The 23,983-nt window shown below is 35.2% G+C and overlaps 1 protein-coding gene across 6 annotated transcripts in view; it reads left to right on the top strand.

Annotated features, from left to right (window-relative positions):
- Positions 1-23,983, top strand: part of LOC117168150 (mitochondrial folate transporter/carrier) — a 188,106-nt gene that overhangs the window by 107,331 nt on the left and 56,792 nt on the right. For 5 of the 6 annotated variants that reach the window (XR_004466466.1, XR_004466464.1, XR_004466465.1 and 2 more), the window contains one exon: positions 19,653-19,798. Coding sequence is in view for 3 of the 6 variants with exons in the window: in XM_033353573.1 (XP_033209464.1) it covers positions 19,653-19,798 (146 nt within the window). In the remaining 3 variants the exon portion in view is untranslated. Of the gene's footprint in view, positions 1-19,652; positions 23,853-23,983 lie in introns of those variants that run through there. The other variant, XM_033353574.1, reaches the window with a different exon arrangement.

Genomic DNA, 23,983 nt, shown 5'->3' with positions numbered 1-23,983 from the left:
CCGGTTATGGTTTTACCTTTTTCAAGATAGTCCACGAATATTATGCCATGTGCATCCCAAAATACGGAGGCCATAATCTTTCCGACCCATTGTTGCGTTTTTAGACGCTGCGGAGCACTTTGGCCCGGTGGAACCAACTGTTGCCTGTTGCGTTGACTCAGGAGTATAGTAGTGGATCCAGGTTTCATCCATGGTTATGAATCGGCGCAAAAACTCGGTCGGCTTACGCGAAAATAATGTCACATTCTGCTGGGAAGTTGTCACACGAATTGGTTTTTGGGCCACTGTGAGCAAACGCGGCACCCATCGCGCGCAGAGCTTCTTCATGCCCAAAACTGAATGCACGATATTGCCCACATGTTCCAATGATATGCCTACAGCATTAGCTACCTCTCTCAATTTCACTTTGGGATCATTCAACATCATATCATAGATTTTTTCGACATTTTCTGGTGTAGTGACCTCTTTTGGGCGCCCAGATCGTTCAGCATCAACTGTGCTCGTACGTCCACAACGAAACTCGGTAAACTACTTATGAATCGTTCCAATCGACGGTGCAGAGTCCGGGTAATACTTATCCAGTTTGGCCTTGGTCTCGGATATCGTTTTCTTGCGAATTTTCAGGTACTTATCAGACTGCCGAGTATGATTCAAATAAAGGGGGTCTGAAGATTATGTTTACATGTAATTAAATTGCCTATGAGGATTTTTTTGATATATTAAAGTGAAATGAGGTCCCGAAGAAAGTAAGCTTAGGAACCCGTTTTCTACAGAACGACGCACATTAACCCACGCAAATAAAAAGGACGTATGATGTGAAATATAAATAGCTATCATAATAAACTCTTGAAAAAGTATTGTATTAATGTTTGACCTATATTATATTATTTTTTTATTTGTTAATATTTATTTAAAAAATCATATGATTATAATATTAGCGCACGCCTATTTGTAAACTGAGTCAAATTTCGTTTGCAATCATAATTTTTGCAAGAGGTACTTTTTGGCAAATTTGAGGGTCAAAAAATCATATAGTCGAATTTAAATATTTCATATATTATATCATATGTAATTTTATTTATAATTTATTTTTTGATAACAATGCTTCAGTATAGTTTAAAAATAAATAATCTATATCATGTAAGTGTATTTATATAATTCGATATCAATTTAGCGTTTGTAAATTTGGCAGGGAACCAGAATGGCAGCTTGCATATTCTTATCTAATATAGTACCTTAGACCGTGTATTCTTAGTTCATGTGTTCGCTCTAGAACGATAGAGCATTCTCACTTGTGACGTCACGCCCTCCGAGCGTCCCTCAGAGGAATAACAGCCTCCCAAAGCCTCTATAGTTTGCATGTATTTACGTAGTTTAAACATTTTTTTTTGTTTTTTCGAAATGCAAAGTAAATATTTGGAAAAATTGTCGCGAGATGTCAAGATCCGATATATCCAAAATTTGAAAAAAAATCGAAATTTTGATCCACATGCTCTTAGAGATATAGATTTTAGTGAAAATTTAAGCTGAGTGTCCTCGGTGACAATAATGGATACAGTGTCATAATTTATACAATCTCACAGTTGTTAAACTGCGAATCAAGTGAAAGCTTATAAAAATTTGGAAGCTTATAAGTTTTATGACGCTGGTTTTGTGGTGAAGGTGAAGTGCAAGCTAAGTTAATATTTTTAGATATAACTTATTGTTTTCTAGGAACATGATCATTAACATTAAGGAATATTCGTGTGAAGTGCTGTATTCATTTAAATTTAAGTTATCGAATTCCATTGCTGAAGTAAAATGCGATGTCAGTTTATTGAGATTTTGAGGTAAAGAGCTAAACAGACTGTTCCAAGAACGATCTGCTTGCAGGATTCAAAAGCTCAAGTGATATCCTTGAAAAGTTTTAACATGGCATTCCCCTTTCCCAGTTTAATGTGAATAAGTGGTATTTTTACAAAAATCGGTTAAAAAAATATTTTTTCCATGAGAAATATCGAAAATGTACGTCCAAAAAACTGTATGAAAATTCAAGGTTTTTCTTGATACAAAACAGAAAAAAATACCAATTTAAAAAGTCTCTACCTTATGCTAACAAATTTTTCATGTTGTCTGGCCAAGAAGATTAATTTTCCACCAAAAAGACCATTTTTTCAACAAAATGCACGAATTTTTGACCGAAAAGAGATACACTTTGAACCCAAAGTGAAAAAGTTATATGTACTCATAAAATGTTCCTCGCAAATACGGGCATTTCCAATTGACTTGTACTTAAAGGCCCACGACGCAAAACACATATCCACATTTCCCTTCTTCTCTTATACAATATAATAAGTTAACTTGTTGACAGATCACTAGGTCCAGCATGAGATCTTCCGATAAAATTTTGATTTCCCTCAGTTATGCCTCTTGGAATCCGAAAAAATCTTGTGCCTAGGTGCACAGCACTGTGTTTCTTACACCCTAATACGAAACAATGTTTCATCATTTTTCTTCGTTTATTTAAAAAGTGGCATGTTATCCCTATACTGAAAATGTATTTCCCCTTGCTTTTATACCCCTGGGGCTTCAGCCCTTTGAATTTGTATGGCTTAACGAGAATGCTGTATAACCAACGTAAACAATGAACGATAATTAACGTAGTAACAGTGAAGTCAGTTTCCTTAAGCTGAAATATTAGTTATTTAAAATATATACAATGAGTTTCTCTCAACTCATATAAGTTGAGTCGACCTGCATTTGCAAATATTCTAACGAAACGACATTTTTTTTATATTTACAAGACACTTTACATTTAAAATTAGCTAATTTATTCTTCCGACCCTTCATCCAGTTGTGTCCATCCGACATTATCCTCCTTCTGAGCAACCACCGACCCAGCCTTCAGCCCTTCAGTTGACTTCTGCCATTACTGGCGAATTTGTAGTTCGCTAAGGTACTCCTTGTACCACTTCTTCCAAAAGTCCTGTCGAGCTTTGGTGATGAAGTTAAAGGGTCATTAGAATTAGCCGAAAGAGCGTACAAAGTTCGCGAATTTAAAATTGCTTCGATTTCGATTAGCAACGTGCTCATTTCCTCATACGTGAATTTTTGATCTTTTAATGCACGTTTCGCGTGATGTTTAAAACTCTTTACATCCACATCCTACAGACCACCGAAATGAGGTGATAACATTCCAATGACCATTAACATACATTCTAATTAACATTTCAAATTAACAATGCTCATTCAAATGTACACAGAAAATTAGATGCAGTAATATCTCATTTTCAAAAACAAATTATAAATTTCGAAATCAAAAATTTACTTTACTTGATTAACCATTTAGGAAGCTACTCACAATATTTAAAATACTGTTTATATAGAAATATTAAAGAACAATCTACAAATACTTTCTTTGCTTCACAAGAATTCATTGTAGAAAAAATAAAAACCAGATTAGAACTTATGTAAACATTTTTTAATCGTCTAATTCATAATATTTCAGTATAATGTCGTACCATAGTGGTTAAAAAATGTTTATGAAGACAAAACAGTTCTTTTCAAATATACTTTTTTCGATTGGAAAATGGAAAAATAACACCTGCACAACAAGGACTTAATTATCTACAAATTTTCATAATGACTAAATTGTAAGTACGCCGTTTGAAACAATTTTCAATTGTATTTTTAAATTTGACTCAAATGTCATCTTTCCTCTTTAAAACCTTATTTTTAGATAAAATGTTTAATATCAAGAAGGCACAAAACTGTTGCCGAAACGTCGTTGTTTGCAAAATCACTCTTATAATAAATGATTGTATTATCGATGATAAAAGGCTGAAACTATTCATAATTTCAAAGTTGGCTTAATTCATTAGGCGATAACGGTGGATTGAAGTGTCACTCGATTTTTCTTAGCTTACGCAAAAGATCCTATCCCTCGTTTGAATTTTTTAGTGCCGAATAAATTGTAAATCTCGCGAAGATCTTTGTTGGCCCCCCAGAAAATTGGTACCATTTCCAATGAAAATACGCAAACCGCCAAAAAAAACCTTCCGCAGAGAGATCAGTCGCAAGTTCGATATGGTCAGCCTTAGACACCATGCAAATAAAAACACACCCATACGTTTTGAAAAATGTGGGTTGCGATCTATCTTCTCTTTAATGAGAATAGGCCATTTGAGCATGCATCATTTGAGGTCGTTATAGAATGCATTCCACACAGTCATGGAAAATTTCCCTAACTTGATTCTTTCCGTTTAGAATCCAGAAATTTTCTTGAAGAGCGTATACAGTTGTGTGAATGCCAGCGTGCATGTTAACTTCATGACATTCTCGAATGATGAGATAGGTAAGCGGATGCTTACTAGGTAAAAGTAGAGGATGTTTTTTATTCTGAATTAAATCTGACTTTTTTAAGCAGCCACCCACGTGAATGAGATTACCCGTTGTCGAGAAAAGGATTTAACACGGCTCCCATACCTTCGCATGTTCGCTCCTACTCCCCACCCCCTTCTCTTTCACCCTCCAGCAGATCTACCTACAAATCAGCGCACAAGGACTCGCACGAAAAATCTTATTTTCAAAAGCAGTGTTACGACGTAACAATAATAGTAACATTAGAGGAAGGAAATAGTAATAATATGGCTAAATAGAAGCAAAGGTGAAAAGAGCGAAAGGAGGGAATTGCTCTTTGGAAGGAAAAGAACAGTTTAAGGAAATTGTAAGAAATATCAAAATGGGAAAGGGAAATGTAAAACATATGATGGAAATAATTAAAGGAGAAATAAAAAGAGTATTAGAGTCTATTAGCGAAAAATAAGTCAGTGAAAGAGGGAGTAGAAGTAGATGGGGTGAAGAATAAAAGGAGTAAATCAAATGAAAATAGAATTTAAGTAAATTTATTTATTGTTTTATATATTAGGTTCATGAAATTTATTATTTTTAGTTTTAATAATAAATCATAACTAAAAGATCTCAAATTTTATTGAGGAAAAATGGATGAAAGGGAAAAGTAGTGGAGAAAAATATAGGAGAAAAAAGGAGGAGTATACAGAATTGTGTGAGGAAAACGAAGAGATTTTGCTAGAAGGAGTAGAGGGAAGTTTGGAAAGGAGGATAACATGGTAGAAAAAGAGATAAGCAAGAGAACATAGCAAGGGAAGAAATAGTCAAGGTGTTAGAAATAATGAAAGATGGAAAGGCGTCTGTTATACATGAGATTCCAAATAAAGTCTGAAAACATAGTTTAGGAGAGGAATGAGGGTGATAGGCAACATATATGTTCTTAATTAATTGGGAAATAAAAGGTTAAGCGATAGGAATGGGGAATGATAACATAGAATTCCGTGGAATTAAAGGCGGCGTTTTACTTATTGGACTGAGGAAAGGGTGGGAAGGAGTTAGAATGAGAGAAGACAAACCGAAGGGCCTATGACAAAGCTACCGAACGCGTCCTCGGGTTGCGGATAGAGGGTCCCTGTACCAAGGGTTTCTGCGGAATATAGTTACAAAAATAAATAGGCAGTCGCGGACAATTGTCCAGGGGCGGTCGCAAAGGAAGTAACCCCCAAGCGGAGGTGTGAAAACCGTGCCGAAAGCTGAATGGCACCTTGTAGAGGTATCTAAAACGGTGACTCTGGGATACCGAGCGACCTCTTAGAGTACGCAGCCTTATCCTTGCATGCGGGGCTCTACAAGGATGGAATAACTCCTTTCCCTAGCTTCTCGTGGGAACAACAATGACAGCACCAAAACATAGTTGTAGTTAGTGCGGTTCCAAACAGCAGAACGCGCAGGGCTCCCGACAATGGGTCGGCGAACAATTCCGACCACTCTAGAGCTGGGGGAACCAATGAAAATGGATTCAATGCGACGGATCGGTGGAATTTCGGGGCCTTTAGGTGAATGGAGCGACTAAATCACGACTTGGTAGAGTGCTACGATGCGAGTGTGGCCCCTGAACGGGGTTACATGGAACGGCTGCATGCTCTGTGGTGCGAAAAACACCCGGAGTTATCGCACTTTTCGCAGCAACGTCTGCGAAACCATGCCGAATTACTCCGAAAACGGGGCTATGTAAGCGGAACGCCTACCCTACCATAGCTAGAACAAGCCGACAACAGAGGAAGAGAGGTGACACTAAGACGGACCGCGGGCAGGCATCCAATAGAGGAAGAGCGATGTTTTATGACTCGGAGAAACATCCACATCAAAATTTCTCTCAAGCCTGAAGATCTTTCTGAACTGGATGATGAGCTTCGTGGACATTTTTCCGAAGAACCCGACCTCTGGGCTATCAATTATTGTGTGTATAATGCAGCGAGAGCTTTGGCCGATGCGAACCGTAAAACAAAACCAACGTTTGATCATAAGACCAAAAGACGAAAGCATCAACTTGCCATAAACGTAGGCTGGGCAAGACAGTAGCTCCTGACCATCAGGCAGCATATTGTTAAGAGAATACGGATACTATCTGACGCTATGAGCAGTCTAGAGCGGAGGGAGAGGTGGGTCAGAGAAAATCAACAGTTTCCCTCTGACCCATCTCGACTCTTCCAAGGCTCTCCAGTTACTGTCGACCACCCTCCCAAGCCAGAGGAGGTCGAAGTATTTTTGAGACAAGTCCACGAAGTGCAGCATAGACTGGACGAGGACTCAGAAAATATAAATAGCTTCAAGGAGCTATGTGATGCCCTCATAACACCTGATCAAGAATACCCACCCACCACTACCGAGGAGGTGAATTACAGGCCAATCACTTGTCTGAATACACTGTATAAGATATTCAGAGCTATCCTAAATGATAGGATTGTTCGGGCAATTGAACTTGTGTGGCAAGAAATGTATGAACAACGAGGCTCAAAGAAAGGCGTAGCGGGATTTCGGGAGAACCTGCTCATCGATAGATGTGTTTGCAAAGATGCAGCATTCTACCAGCGTGACCTATCTATGGCCTGGATTGATTATCGGAAAGCTTTCGATTCGACCTCCCATAGACTTATCATCTGTCTTTTGGAAAGCTTAAAGATTCATCCGAAACTCGTTAAACAAATGCGCTAAGGTTTATTTGAAGCGAGGAAACCTTAATGGCGTCCCTGAAAATCCTGAGCTCGTTGATGGAAGCGCTATACGACAGCTTTGCGCTGGAGCGACTTATACATACCTGGGCGTGCCACAGAGCCGCATTCAGGATGTGACATCTATAAAATATACTCTCCGAAGCAGATACAAACGTCTCATCCGGCAAATTTGTTCTTCCGAACACTCTTCTTAAAATGGCCAGGAAGCACGCAGAAGCGGGAAAAGGAGCGTTTCTCTACAAAGCTATGGAGGAGGCTGCTGAAACAATCGGGCTTAATGTGTTATTGTTTTAAGTGAATATTAGGTAATATTAGGTAATCTCGCGAAGATCTTTGTTGGCCCCCCAGAAAATTGGTACAATTTCCAATGAAAATACGCACACCGCCAAAAAACCTTCCGCAGAGAGATCAGTCGCAAGTTCTATATGGTCAGCCTTAGACACCATGCAAATAAAATGAAATTTTATCTTAGGTCGTAGAAGATAATTACCCTACATCAATGAAAGCTGTAAACGTATTATCCGTATCCTGCTGGATATCACAAACCGAACATGTATCAACGCGAAAAGCGTGAAATGAAAAATCTTTCTTGAACGTTTTGATTCACCTATACCACTTACACTCTTAAGCATACTTTTTCTCGTGAAGCACTGGTTCGTGGCACTAGGGGTGAGCAAAATGTGTCAAATCTTATCCATCTCGAGTACTCACTCCTGAAAGCCCGGATTAAGAAAGCACAAGAGAAAAACTCGTGAACAGCTCCTCGATAAGAGGATGCACGGTATCTTCCACAGAAATGTGGAGGATCAGTCAGTGTCGTGTGAGCTAACGTTTGCTTTCCTTAAATCGCCGGTATTGAAGTCTGGTACGGAGGTTATCATTTTGGCATGCCAAGATGGTGTCATTTCCACCTTAACATACCGTCGCCACATTTTGAGCCAAGACATTCCCGATGATAGCTGCAGGACGTGCCATGCACACTCCCAGCTTTTACCTCACATACTATCTAGTTGTCCAACTCATGCGGGAACGACCTACATGCAAAGGCACAATGTGGCACTAAGGGTGCTGTATTACCATCTCTGTCACTCTTACAGAATTAATCGAGTCTATTGTCGAGAATGGGAAGTGCCGCATATACTTGAACATTATATTCTCGACAATTGTTTCTGTTGCACACTCGAGGCCAGACATGGTTCTTCTTGACTTCGAGAAGCGAACCATGTTTGTTATCGAATTTTCGGCACCAGCTGACAAAAACATCATAGTCAAGGAGAATGAAAAGGAAGAGAGGTATAGAGACCTTATACGGGAGTTGCAACGATTGTACCCGGAATATTCTGTTAAACTGACCGTCCTTATCATCGGCGCTCTTGGAGGTGCCAAGCTTTCACTTGCTAATAGCCTAAAAAGCATCCCTGCGTGTCAACAATATGCTAAAACACTTGCGGGAAAAATGCAGAAGGTGGTAGTCCTTGGATCACTCCGTGTTCTCGGGGTGATCGAAACTTTTGCCGGATCGTCGTATTGATTCCGTTACAGACTATAACTATCTATCTCACGGTCGTGAGACATGGTTGAGGCTGGAATTTTACCGCGATTTCGCTGGGAGTGGGTGCAATTTTTCAAATTAGCACCCGCTCCCAGTGAAATCCTGCGAGTGAGGTAGGAATCTAGTTACGTGACCCCTTCGCCACATGTGCTTAAGGTTGAAATCGCTTCAAATCTTTACAAACCGTTGAAATCCAATGAAATTCCTTGAAAACCCGTAAAATTCTATAAAATCTGAAACTATGTCCTGAAATCCTGAAAACTGTATTAAATTTCATGAGAGCTTTTCAAATACATTCAAATAGTTGAAGTCCTTAGAAATAATTTAATGATTTCTGGGAATCATTGAAAATATCCTGCAACTTTGCAGGTAATATAAAATTCTTCCACATCCTCCGAAAGTCTTTAAAACAGCATAAAATATTTTTGAATATCTTAAAATTATTAGAAATTCCCTCTAATATTTTTAATCTCTTGAAAATATCTTGGAGTCTTTGTAAATGACATGAAATATTTCAAATCCTTTGATATCTTTTAAAGTACCCTAAAATCTTTATGATACTTCAAAATGACCTCAAACTCTATAAATCTATTGAAAATATTAAACTTTAAAATGCTGAAAATATTATTCAAATACCTTATTAAGAGCCTTCAAAATCCCTTAGAATTATCGAAATTCTCGTACATTTTATACAGTCTTTTAAAAATTATTTAAAATACTTGTATATCTTGAAAATCTTCTGAAATCCCTTGGCATCTTTTTAAATATCCTAAAATCTTATAAATCCTATGAAATCCTTTCGAATATTACGAAATTGAAGGTTTTTTCAAACCACATATTAACCAAAATATTTTAAATTATCTTCAAATCTTTGAAATCATACGAAATCCCCTAATTTTTGTGAAATTCTTTGCAATTTATAGAAATATTATGAAATGTTAAAGCAATAATTTATATCTTCAGAAATCTGTTCAAAATCACTTGAAAAGCCTCAAAAAATCATTTAAAATGTTGACAGTCTCTTATGTCGCCTGAAATAATTAAAAACACCGTGAAAACTTTTAAATCCCTCGAAGTTTTTCAAGTGTTTTTCCAGCATTTTTGTTGACTGGATCCCACTTAAAACACTTTATTATTATGCATTTTGAGTCCCCGTTCGGTTCCTTTATAAAAAAAACTCGAAAAAAACAGCGAAATCAACTTTTAAATTGTTGAAATCGGATTCTACGTTAAAATTCACGATAGAACGTCACGGAATAATCGTAATATTTTTGTTTGCAACGGTGAAAAGTTAAAAAAAAAAATTAAGACGTATAACGTCTGTTGACTGCTACTTACAGACGATGCGTTTGAAGTATAGAGTCAAAAGGCGTTATACGTCTTATATATATTTTTTAACTTTTTACCGTTGCAAAAAAAAATATTGCGATTATTCCGTGACGTTCTATAGGGAATTTTAACGTAGAATCCGAATTTCAAACATTTAAAAATTGATTTCGCTGTTTTTTCGAGTTTTTAAAAAAGGAACCGAATGGGGACCCAATGGGGTCTTTGCGGGTACTTTGTAGAGGCTGCATTCGGTTATTGCTGCTTGTTATTTATGATCGTATTTTTATTTCCATATAGGAAAGGACATTTTAAAGCCTTCAAAACACGAGTCAAAACATTTAAACGAGCTACCTGGACCTTTAAATATATCTACTTGAGTGCCAGAAGAATTTCTCAGAGCTTCTCTGAGCCTTGAGAATCTTTAGCATATATAATCTAAGATTTCTGTCGGTGGGGTATATCAGTCAACCAAAACTGTGATATTAAAATATTGAATAATGTACAATCTTGGATTAATCGCTGAACCTCCTCTATGTCGCACAAGATTCTCTTCCTTTTTTTTTAATTTGAGCGAAATCACGGTCACAGCTAAGAAAGCTGTAACCAGATACCAAAAACTTATGTTCAACTGAATCCACCAATCCGAGGTGTATCATTATCCGTATTTATATAAACCCCAAAAATGTAGCAAGAGAGTTGCCGTAAATAGAGTATTTCACCGTGAGTCAATGTTGGTAGTGAAATATCCTGCTGGATATCAATCGATATGCAAAAATTATTTTCGTGTCCAGATTTGATGCTCTCTATTCCTAACTGGCATCTTGCAGCAGCCGATTTGGCGTGATGCTCTGACAATAAATTTTCTGTGTGCAGCTACTCTACTCCTGTGGATGACTTGATTTTCATTATCAACTGATCACAAACCGAACATGTTTCAACGCGAAAAGCGTGAAATAAAAAATCTTTCTTGAACGTTTTGATGAAAAATTTGCGTTCAATTTTTGCATCATGATTTTTCACAACAAACTCGGCGTGCAACTTTGCGAAGTTTATATCGCTGCTTATATAGTCATCTTGATCCCTCACTTTCTTCTTCTGCCCAATCGTTTCTACAATCCCGTGCTGCAATCTAAAAGATTCTTGGAAGGTTTTTTTTACACATAAGTGCGAACTGTCCCTATTCATTTGGAAGCCTGTATACAACAGACACTTGACGACTGTTAGAGGGAGATCTTGACCTTTGTACAGGAATGACGTCAATGAGATTTGACAAAAAACACATTTGTCCTTTCTTACTTTTGGAGAACAAATGTTGAGTGTAAGATGTTTTAGGAAAAGTTAATACCTTTTTGAATTAATATGTTTAGCTCAGGCCAATTGGGAGTCATTTAAAAATCTAGTAATCCCTAAATTGTGCCTTTTCATTAGAGAGATGGAAAAATGGTATCTTTTCGAATTTCCTACACAATATCGTTTGTCGCAAGAAGCTCATTTGGAGTTTTGATTAAGAAATATTTACTTATATAAATATTGTAAAATAAATATTATTGTATCTTCTTATTTTAAGACAGCTTCCTTTTCGATACCGAATAGATTTATCTCTAGAAGTTTTTATAAATTAAATAATGCTCTGATACTTTTTTTTATGCAATTTCCAAAAACACTGCCAGAAAATAAAATTGATTTAAAAACCATTTTTTACATTGTTCATCATTTTTATCCTTTGATGAACTATGCTACGCATATTTCTTTAAAATTAAACAATTTCTGCATATTTCCTTCTGAGTAATTGTAATTGATATTTCCAAAAAACTCTGATTTTTAGTTAATAAGAATGTCGTTTTTTTCTTCAAAATCGATGATTAGATTAATTAAATTTGTAATCAGAATAACGATTATCATTTATTATTTTATTTTTCTAAGCTAATGTATTTTTCTTTTTTGTTTTTGTTTTCCATGTGAGACTCATGATGAAATGCTAATCCAAAACTGCGCGCGGTTCGAGCCTCTATCCCCACCTAATAACCGTGCTTGCAACCCATCCCTCTAGCCGTGTGCTCGTTTGTTCCGTTATTACTCGGAGAATCAGTATGTTGCATTTTTACTCTGAAGAAATTGTGTCCTGTTCTTACTCGGAAGATTTGTTTGTTCCCTTTTTACTCCGAAAAATGTATGTTCCAATTTTACTCCCGAACTTTTTAGGTCTTGTTTTTACATTCAGCCGCTTATATATGGAGCTTCAAACATAGGGAGACGGACCGGGAGGGGAGGAGATTATTAGTCGTGATAGGAAAAACAGGATTTTTTATATGTAATGGCAATATGGAATGAAATAGGGAAGGAGAGATAACGTTCATAGGAAAGGGAGCAACAGTAATACACTACATCTTGGTTGAAGAAAGAATGTGGCATATGGTAAGGAGTATTAAGGTGGGGAATGAGATAGGGTCCGAGAACTTCCCAGTCATAGCTACACTGAAAGAAGGCGTCGGTCAGCGCGGCAGAGGGGGAAAGGAAATAGAGGGGGAGAAAGGAGCACAACAATGGGAGCCTGGGGGATAGATAAATTAAAAGAGTTTAAACAAAAGATGGATAAGGAGAAGCTTAGGTATGAAAAAGAGGAGGGAGTAGACTCGTTAATTGAATGGTTGAAGGGGTCGATTGAGAAGAAAGGGATGAGCTGGGTAATCAAGAAGAAAGACAGTGGAGAAAGAGAAGCTGGTGGGACGAGGAATGCTGGGAGAGTAAAGAGAGAATGAAAGGGTGTGTAAGAAAATAGAGAAAAGGGGAAATAGTGAAGGGAGAGTATAACAGGAAAAAAAACTTGAGAAGATGATGGAAAAGGCAAAGGAGAGAGGAGGAATACAAGGTAGAAGTAGAAAAAGCGATCAAAGAAGGCGGGTTGTGTGATGTGATAAATAGAGATAGGGGGTAAAGAAAGGGCGTGAATGAAGAAAAAGAAATAAATGTAAGGGCGGATTATTTTAAAGGGTCTATTAGGGGGAAAGCAAAATAATATTAAAGAGGAAAAGAGAAGGATATTCCAAGGAGAAATGGAGGAAGAGAATGAAAGAACAATAGAAGAAGTAGATGAGGCAATAAATAGGCTAAAGAGAAACAAGGCTACAGGAGAATATGGAACAAAGAACGAAGTGATGAAATATGGAGGAGTAGGAATTACGGAAGAGATGTGGAAGAGCTGCAACAAGGTCTGGAAAGAAAAAGGGTGACCAGAAGAGTGGATGACAGGACTGGTGGTACCGCTTGTCAAGAAAGTGGAGGGAATGAAGGTAGAGGAATACAAAGGGATCACCCTCATGCCAGTAGTCTATAAAATATATTCAGAAATCTTAAGAAAAACATTGGAGAGTCATATAGAACAGAAAGAATGTATCCCACAAAATCAGACAGGATTTGGGAAACGGATGGGGACTATAGACAACATCTGTGTAATAAAAAGGGTAGGTTTTCTGGACTGGAAGAGGTATAAGGCATGGTTGTTTGTTGAGACCGCCACTGTTTAATGTGCTGCTAGCAGCCTTAGAAGATAAGTTAAAGAAGAAAGGGAAAGGATAAAAGGTTTAGGGCATAGCAAACTATACTCTTTAGCATACGCGAACGGCGTAGTTCTGTTAGAAGATGAATACAAGGAGATGAACCTGATTATGAGAATCTTCGAAGAGTATGTGGGAGCAAAGCACTTGACGGTGCACGTAGATAAGACCAAAGTGATGTGCTTTAGAAATAGAAAGACCAAAATAAATTACGAGGAAAATAATTGAATGTGCAAGTGAAGTGATGGGCCAAGTATTGGGTATAGGAAAAGAGAAGGTCTTATGACGATTGGGCGATGAGGGTCTGGTAGTTTGACGCGTTGGTTTGGGCGGTGTTTTGTTATGGAGTGGAGGTCTGAGGATGGAAGGAGTTTAGAAACTGGAAAGCATGCATGAAGAGATTTTTAAGATGGGTAATGGGGGTTAGTTGCAGTTGTCCACGATACGTGTTAAGGGAAGAATTAGGAAGGTAAAAAATGGTCACCAAACAAATTAAGAGAGCCTGGAGGTTTGAAGAGAAGCTAAAAAGGGAAGAGGAAAGCAAAATAATACAAGTATGTTTGGGCGAAATTTAATACAATGAGGCGAGAGGCAATTTGGGAGATTTAAAATGGGAGGAAGGAAGGACAAAAATTAGAAGGGTTTGTGATATACGAGAAGACGTTATGGAGTGGCAGGACATAAAGTTAGATCTATAAACAAGACAAGGAGAAGAGAGATGGAAAAAGATTATAGATTCAAGGTACAATAGGTGGTATACGATTGTCAAAGGTTTGAAGGAACCAGAATATCTGCAAAAAAATAAAGAAGGAAGAAAAAAAGAGAATCTTTATAGAATACATGGATACGAAATGGAGTCATGGGCGCATATATTAGAGAGGTGTACACGAGAGGAAAATGGACAGTTGAGTGTGGATGAGTGTGTAAGATGGATTTTAGATGGTAATGGACATGGAGAGACGTGGATGAAGAAGACGGAAAAACTAAGAGAAAGCAATGGAACAGGGCAGAGCCAAACGGGTAATCCTGAAAAAGAAAAGTAAATAGCAAACATTTTATTTCAAAATCGTGGAAAATGTATTTTTATGGTAATAGGGAACGCAAGCCCTGTAAGATCGCTCATTTGTAGAATTAGTATATAATAAGTTTACGTGTTTGTTATTTCTGCAATCCAAAAGCAAATAATATTCAATAGATGCTCACATATTGTAAAACTAAATATTATTGTAGTTAATCATTCTTAGAAAGGATCTATTAATCTAAGCGAATCAAAAAGTTTCTAAGGGGCTCGCTCAGAAAAAATCATTTGTATTTCAATTGTAAATACCTAGACTATATTTCGGGAAGACCAGACCAGCTATAATGGTTCTAAAGTTTTTTGCAGTTCGTCTTATGTACGCCGGATACTCTCTTCACCTATATCACTTACACTCTTAAGCATACTTTGTATCGTGAAGCACTGGTTCGTGGCACTAGCGCCGCGGGTAATTGGTTCCAAAACTAAACCTAACTAAGCATTCCCCTGTTATCTCGCTCCCCATTAGAGTGATTCAAGCTGCCCGCTGGATTGTCGCCGCTATACTTATCGTCCCTCTACGGTTGTAGCGTGCGCTGTATCTGAATAAAGGAAGAGCACCTCACATTTCTGATCCTTGCCCGTCTGCTATTCCATTGGTCTTCCTTCTTGACAACTCCCGATTTTGCTCCGACTACATCAACCTTTCTTCCTTCTTTTTGTCAGTGATGTTATAGTCGACCTGTGCCGATAATTCAGTCATGACTGTAGTTCGTTTCTCGATTTCGTGGAGAATGATGTCAGGCATTGAGTGTGCAACAGACTGCTATCTGAAAATCGTACTTCCAGAAAATTTGACACTTCTCGTTTTGGACAATTGACTTATATATGCTCCACAGCTGTCATTCGAAACAGGCTGAAAAAAGCAGAAGCGAAAGGTGGAAATCCTATTCCTGGACTAGGAAGTTTTTAAACTCGGCAAATAAGAAGTGGAAAAAGCTCTGTTGTAAGCGGGAACGTTATTCGAAATCCAATATACATTTTTTGGTTATTTTCAGGCTTAAAAAATTCTTAATCATTTCCTGATTTTTTTGCAAGTTTCTGATAATTTTTTGATACCTTAAATATTTCACTCTAACTCTATTTAAAAATAAAAACTTTGTAAAATTTAGGTTTATAAAATTTTCCGCGATATTTCACTAAATTAATATTGATTTTCGATGGAATTTATTTTCTACCTTTATTAGACAAATTTCATTTTTTTAATGCACAGTTTTAATGAGCTTTTATGACAAATGACAGGATTTTTGTGCCTGTGTGTTATCGTAGCGCCCTCAGTAATACAGAACTGAACTATCTACACGAAACTTTTTCTCGATCAAATGCATTGTAGTTGGGGGGGGGGGGGGGGGGGGGGGGGGGGGGGTATGATTCAAATTAAAAAAATATTGACCCTTTAAGGGGATAGTACATGTTCAAGGATCTTTTTTTAAATAATTTTTTTCACAATAATTTTTATTTGACATTCGCAATTATTTATTGTCTTGTAGGACATCCTTTTAATTAATTAACAAAAAATTTGTCATTTTTTATTAACATCCGGCCGAGATACGGGCTCTTTGAAGAAGCCATGTGAAAAAAGAATCGCCATGATTTCTCAGATTCGGAGCATCTGAAACACAAAAACCCATTTGATTCTTAAAGAGTCCATAAGTGGCTATCGTATGACCGTCAATCATTAATAAATATGGATAAAAAAACAAATGGCGAATTAAAAAAAAAAACGTTTTTTTTTTCGTTTTTTTTTAACATTTACTGTGTCAAATGTTTATTAAATATTAATAGAAAATCATGACCGATGGTCATACGATAGCCAGGTCCTTTCCAAAGAAAAAGTTGATTGAAATCGGTCTAGTTGATCACTTGGAATCGTGGCGACCACCCCAAAAAAGTGCGTATCGAGAAAAACGCGTTTAAAGTTTGAAATACGAAAAAAAGACGGCTTAACGAACACTAAGCAACGTTCGCTGTTTTCGATTCCCTGAATTTTCATGTAATAAGCATAGAATTCTGAAAAATACATACGTACACTAGATCAAATTGGACTACTCCACATCTCGTAATATAATCTACCTTTCTATATTATTGCCGTAAATTACATTAACCTATAAAATGTAGCTTCTTTTTTGAAACTCTAATTCCGAATCTGGATACAAAAGTGCTCTATCATGTTAAGATTTCGATTAACCAGAGAAAAAATCTATTAAAAAATCACCATGCATAATTCCTGAATTATTGCAGAATTTTTATTCAACGGGATCTAGGTTTTCGTGTTAAAGATTCCTATAGTTGAAAGCAGGTCGCAGCTTCCCATAGAGTGACAGAAAAGTGAAACAGGTACGTTCGAGCTCCCGTTCGAGGTATCTGTTTACATTATTGGATGTAAACACTCCTAGCGATTAAGTTGCAGCGATCGTGCCGAATTCGAGTGGAGCTCATTTATGGTCTTTAGCATTTATTTAATCTTCAAACAGTTTAATTATTAAAACAATTTTCATAAATAGCTCTTCTTTAAAGAATAAGTTTAATTCATTATGTTCGGTTGTAAATTTACAAGAACTATTAATTGTTTAAATGATTTTTAATTAAAAAATAATAGTTTAACTTTTTTCTACGAGAGAATTTATTCACGGAGTCAACTAACCCTTTTCTATGTTGCTTTACAAAAGAACTGATAATTATTTAAACAATTTTAATTGAAAAATTAAGAGTTTTCCCTTTTTTCTACGAGTCAATTTGTTTACGGGTCGACTAAGAAAGGCTATCCGATGACTCTGTTGTATGTTGCTTTGCAAATTTACAAAAACTATTAATTATTTAAACAATTTTAATAACAAGATTAAGAGTTTTTGAACCTTTTTCTACAAGTAAATTTGTTTGCGGAGTTAACTAAGAATGTCTATTTTTTATTCTTGTGCTTTTTTTCATTCTTTTGTTTTTGCTTTGCAAACTTACAAACACTATTAATTATTTAAACAGTGTTAGTTAAAGATTAAAAGTTTGCCCTTTATCCTACGAATCAATTTGTGTTCGAACTAAACTAAGAATATCTATCCGATGACTTTTTTCTATGTCGTTTTGTAAATTCACAAGAACTATTAATTATTTTAACAATTTTTATTAAAAAATTAGAGTTTGCCCTTTTTTCTACGAGTCAATTTGTTTACGGAGTCGACTAAGAAAGTCTATCCGATTACTCTGTTATATGTTTCTTTGCAAATTTACAAGAACTATTAATTATTTAAACAATTGCTATCAAAAAACTAGAAGTGACTTTTTTTCTACGAGTTCTGCAAGTAAATTTGTTCACGGAGTCAACTAAGAATGTCTATCCGGTGACTCTTTTCTAGATTGCTTTGTAAATTTACAAGAATGATTAATTATTTAAACAATTTTAATAACAAGATTAAGAGCTTTTGAACTATTTTCTAAAAGTAAATTTGTTTACGAAGTTAAATAAGAATCTCTATTTTTTTCGTTTGCTTTTTTTACTCTTTCGTTTTTGCTTTGCAAATTTACAAACACTATTAATTATTTAAACAATTTTACTTCAAAAATTTGAAGTTTAGCCTTTAACCAACGAATCAGTTTGTTTTCGAAGTCAACTAAGAGTGTCTATCCGATGACTATTTTCTGAGTTGCATTGTAAATTTACAACAACTATCAATTATTTACACAATTTTAATTAAAAAATAAAGAGTTTGCTCTTTTTTCTACAAGTCAATTTGTTCACGGAGTTAATTACGAATTTTTATTTTTTATTCGTTTGCTTTTTCATTCTTTTATTTTTGCTTTGCAAATTTACACAAGCACTATTAATTATTTAAACAATTTTACTTCAAAAATTTAAAGTTTTGCCTTTATCCTGCGAATCAATTTGTTTTCGAACTAAACTAAGAATGTCTATCCAATGACTTTTTTCTATGTAGCTTTGTAAATTCACAAGAACTATTCATTATTTAAACAATTTTAAATAAAGAATTAAGAGTTTTTCCCTTTTTCTACAAGTCAATTTGTTTACGGAGTCGACTGAGAATGTCTATCCGGTGACTCTTTTCTATATTGCTTTGCAAATTTACGAGAACTATTAGTTATTTAAAAAATGCTCATCAACATATTTATAACTTGGCTATTTTTCAAGGAAGAGGCATACTTTGTTTACGGAATGAACTAATAATGTCTTTCGATGATCATTTTCCACGTTATTTTGTAAATTTATAATAATTATTAATCTTTCAAACAATTTTCGTAAACATATTGAGAGTTGGGTATTTTTCAAATTTGTTTACGAAGTTAACTAAGATTGTCTTTGTGATGCCTCTTTTCTAGGTGATTTATTAAATTTACCAGAACTTTTAATTATTAATTATTGAAAGAAGTTTCAGAAAAAGTTGAGAATTTGGCTATTTTCTAACGAATAGGGTCTGTTTTTTTTACTAAGGTTTAGTTACAATACAGCTACATACGAGTTTGCTCGAAGTACTCGCATTCGCCTAAAAGTTTGGTCCGATGAAAGGAATACTGCAGAAAACCACCTCCCGAGTTTAGTCAGGTCTTCAAAATTCGAGCACACAACCCGATCTTTCGTCGTATATGGTACCCATGCGAAGTCGTGTATAAATAGAAGTTATTAAAGTGAAAATGATTATCGTGGTATTTTCTTGAACTTAATTTCCAAATAGAATAATTAAAATGAAAGTAGTGGGTCGCGTGCGTAAGAGCTCAAACTTCATAATCGAACTTTGCATTCTCATTGGAAATACATATGTCTGCAAAGTTTCAAGTCGATTGGATATGTTGAAGTGTGTCAAAATAGGAATGAAAAAATTGACCTTGAAAATACACTCATACCTACAGAGCAAGTCCAATAGAAGCTTGTCATTCCCAATTAAATAAAATGGGTGTAATTAAAGTTTAACTAATAATTTTTGTAAACATCGTAAATGCGCGGATAGATTGAGGGTTCTCGAGTCAACCTGACCAGGCCCGTGCGGGTCGGTCGGGTTGTTTTCTGTTTCCACACTCCCATCATAAAACTTGTGCATTTTTATTCCACTATTCATTTTTATTATTTGCAGAACTTTATCGACTACGTGGCATTTGCAGCATTCTCGAAACTCGTAGCAGCGTCCGCCACTTATCCTTACCAGGTAGTGAGAACCCGACTTCAGGATCAGCACCATAACTATAAGGGATCATTGGACTGCATTAGAAAGACTTGGAGGTCAGAAGGAATTAAGGGTTTTTATAAAGGCATATCACCATACATTTTACACGTTACACCAAATCTTCTCGTGGTTCTATTTTTTTATGAAAACTTTGATGACATTTCTAAACTAATAAGGGAAATAGCTTTTGGTAAACGAAGTTAGATTAATTCTGCCGTGCAAGTAAGAAGCACTTAAACTGCTGATTTTACTGAATATGAAAAATAAACTTTGTTGCAATATCTATAGATAAATATTGCTTTTGACTGAAAAATGGACTTATAGCGATACGCTGTTGCCGTATTTTCTTATTTGCACGGCAGACTTCAATTGATACGTACTTATTATGTTAGTACAAATAATTGGCGACTACTCTAACTAGGTATCTGCACTCGCACTAGCAGAAGAATTGTTAATTAGAAAGTTAAATTTTATCTTTAAGCAAAAAATTGCACATTTTATCTGCTACTTCTTTAAAATCAATTGATTTATTTATAAAGTGGTATGCATGTACTCAGTTTTTGTTGTCAGCCATTTAAACGCTAGGGCACATTAAGCAATGCATGTTGATTGATGTAACAGGAGAATCCGATTATATTAAAATTTGTTTTAATTGTTTATTTGAGAGATTTAGTTATTATTGACTTCAGAATATCGATCCTTTTCTGTATTAATTGGTTTATGTCTCTCTAAAAATATTATTATTGCTTAATTAGATGAACTCTCATAAGAATTTCTATCAGAAAAATGATTGTATTTTATTTCATTTTTGAGTAATTCAAAAAGGATTCTTCTGCTGCATAACTAAATGTTCTCTTAAGATTAGGAAAAATAAAATCTTTATTTATCGCTGTTTTCTGAAAAGTGTATCAGAACCGAAGATGTTAAATTTTTGTTTGATGTAAATGACAAAATTGTGGGTTATGCTATGTCAATTTGTTCATATATTAGTCCGGGAGCTAATGATATTTTTTATGCATAATTTTCTACCAGATGAAACTTTTCATATACAATATCATATCTTCAAAGACCATTTATTTCCCTTAAAAAACACTCGAAGATATGCTTGCTAGATGTTTTGTCCGTTTGTAGGATGGCGTTTGATTCTTTGAAAATTGTCAACTTGCGGGGGGTGGGGTATCATTTTCTACCGTTTGTCTGTTTAAAGACAAATTATTTGAACTGAAAAACACTTGAAAATATTCTTACCAGACGTTTTTCCCGGTGTGGGATGATTTTCTACAGTCTGGCTGTGTGAGGGCAAGTTATTTTCACTGAAAAACACTAGAAAACACAATTACCAGACATTTTCTAAGGTTGCAATATGGCGCTGCAGTCGTCCAAAGTTGTTAATTTTTTTTTATTTATTAAGATAGACATGTAGAAAAGAACGCACGACACTTTGAGAACCGGTTAATTCACAGAAAAATGGAAAGTTCAAAACGTTTTGATTTTTACATAAAGTATTATAGGAAACTCAGTCTAGGAATAAACAGTATCCAAAATATTTATAACAGAGTTCCACATGCAGATCTTTACAATTGAATAATTGTTTAAAATATGATCATTTTTGTATACTTTAATCTGAGTGGTCCCCAAATCATTCATGTATTATTTATAGTTTCTGTATTTTATGCCTTCTCTTAATACTGTACTATTGTTATTTCACAATGATTTTCCCAGAATAATTCTGACAATAATTTCCTGTAATGCTTTTCATAAAGATTTTCCTATGAAAGCGAATAAATCCTAAGAATATTCATTCCAAAAAAATTAGTACAGCCCTATGATGATTTTCCTATTATATATTTTTGAAAGTAAGAACAATTGAAGGGGCGGATGTAATAACCACCTTAGCGCTCGGACACACGGAGAATTATTGTCCGCTGAGCAAATTTTCAAAATTGTTCAAATTTGAGTGTTGACCATCAATACTTGTAGACTATTTTATTTCGCCTCTTTTTTGTACGAAAAACAAATTTGAAGTTTTTTTTTGGATTTTAGTAATTTAAGGAAAACAACCATTTTTAACGAGAAAAAAAAAACCAATACTTTTTTGCAGATCTTTAGTCATTAGAGGGAAAAAGTCTCGGCACGCGAGAATATAGCGCCACGGGTTGACGTACATTGACGTAGGTCCAAGTCGAGGTTAGCAAGCCATACACTGGAAGTTGTCAAAATTCGAAACTTCCTCACACAACTTTCTCGTTATATAAATGCATCCCAGATTTCGAAGAAAATATTTTTGAAAGTTCACTACACAGCTCTGAAATGTTTTTAAAATAAGATAAACACTCCAACAGTCATAGAATATGTTAAAGAATGTTACATACAATTTTTAAGAACAAATATCAATTCCTGACAAAGATCTGGCGAGTTGAATGCAAAAAAGTATTGATTCTTTTTTCGTTGAAAATTTTCGTTTTCCTTCAATAAATAAAAAACGAAAAAAAACATTGGATTTATTTGTGGTACAAAAAAGATGCACAATAAAGTAGTCTACAAGTATTTATGGTCAATATTCAAATTTAAACAATTTTGAAAATTTGCTCAGCGGACAATAATTCTTCGTGCGTTCGAGCGGTAAGGTGGTTATTGCATCCGCCCCTTCAATTGCAGCATGTAATGCATGCATATCTATTTCTTATGTCGACAATTCATTAAGCTAAGAAATGTATACCTCTGTAAAAATACTCAGGCATATTACTGTAAAATATTTGTGAAAGTATTCAAATAGTATGTTGTTGCAATTTATTGGATTTCAAATAGTTCCTTACAATCTTCTAAACAGAGAAAAATGTATTTGTTGCGCAACAAATACGAATAATGTTGTTCACTTCACCGACCACTATTATTTCTTGGCAATACTTTGTTTTTATGTCTACTCAAGTTACGTTTTACAACTTTGATTTTGAAGGAAAGAGTTGGGAATTCTATCGCCAATGAGAGGAACCCCAAAATTGTACGTGTATAGGTTTGCCAAATACAAAAAAACCAGGTACCGTTTCTGTTCTACTCTTGCGTTGTATTTTGCATACGTTTCGGGAACGTTCAAATTGTTTACATTATCGTACGATATTACACAAATTTTATTATTTGCAGAAATAGTAGAATTTTTTTATAATTTAACATAGCACCTATACATGTATCGTGTGACTTAAGTATATCATTTCTGCAAAGAATTTATGAAAAATTGTTAGCTTCTTTTTTGAAACCCTAATTCCGAATCCGGATACAAAAGTGCTCTATCATGTTAAGATTTCGATTAACCAGAGAAAAAATCGATTAGAAAATCACCATGCATAATTCCTGAATTGTTTCAGAATTTTTATTCAACGTGATCTAGGTTTTCCTGTTAAAGAGTTATAGTTTAAGTTTCAACTCCCCATATATGAAATTGAGTAATTGTAAGATTTGAATTTGAAAACATAAATTTTGAAGTACCTTAATTTTGAATGGTACTCAATGTGAAGAGTTAAAAATTTAAAAAATTGTATTGTTAGCCATAAAACAAGAATTATTATAAAAACGTATGAAATTAACCGAAGTATGATGTTATTTGAAATCACCTTATTTGAATAAAACTTGGAAAGATTTTGATTTTATATATATTGACACTTTTACTGAAAAAGTTGACGGTAGCGCCGTATTGCAACCAAACAAAACATTTGACAAGTGGATTTTCGAGGGCTTTTCATTTAAAATATGTACTCCACAAATAGTCAGACGGTTGAAAATCTTGCAAAAATAAATATGCTGAAACTGCAGGATTGTCAGACTGGCACTTCATGCAAAAGTCGTCAGCTCCCGGATTATAGGTTGAGTGCGAATGTATCGCGCGTTATTAGGTATCACTGTTATGCAGTGTATACTACATTTTCACATACCTCTTTACAGTGGGGCAATACTCACTCTAATTTTCATAGATATTTTCTTCTTAACAAGTAAGTATTTTCAAATTAATGCAATGTTTTGCCTTACTAAAAGGAATAATGCAAGATGATACAACTGGTAACTATTAATTAAAGCCTCAGCAGAGGCAACGTCGTATCAACATGTCCATTGAGTTTAGTAGAGTTATTCTTTTTTAACTTTTTTTCTATTTCTTGGAAGCGCTGCAATGTACAAACTGACAAAAAATGTCAAAATAGTCGTGTTTATTCACTTTATATCAACTTTAAATTCTAAAATGCATGTTTCTA

This window comes from Belonocnema kinseyi, chromosome 2 (genome assembly GCF_010883055.1).
Source record: "Belonocnema kinseyi isolate 2016_QV_RU_SX_M_011 chromosome 2, B_treatae_v1, whole genome shotgun sequence".
Lineage (NCBI taxonomy): Eukaryota > Metazoa > Arthropoda > Insecta > Hymenoptera > Cynipidae > Belonocnema > Belonocnema kinseyi.
The sequence above is the reverse complement of the archived record's forward strand: the minus strand, read 5'-3'. Positions and strand labels throughout refer to the sequence as shown.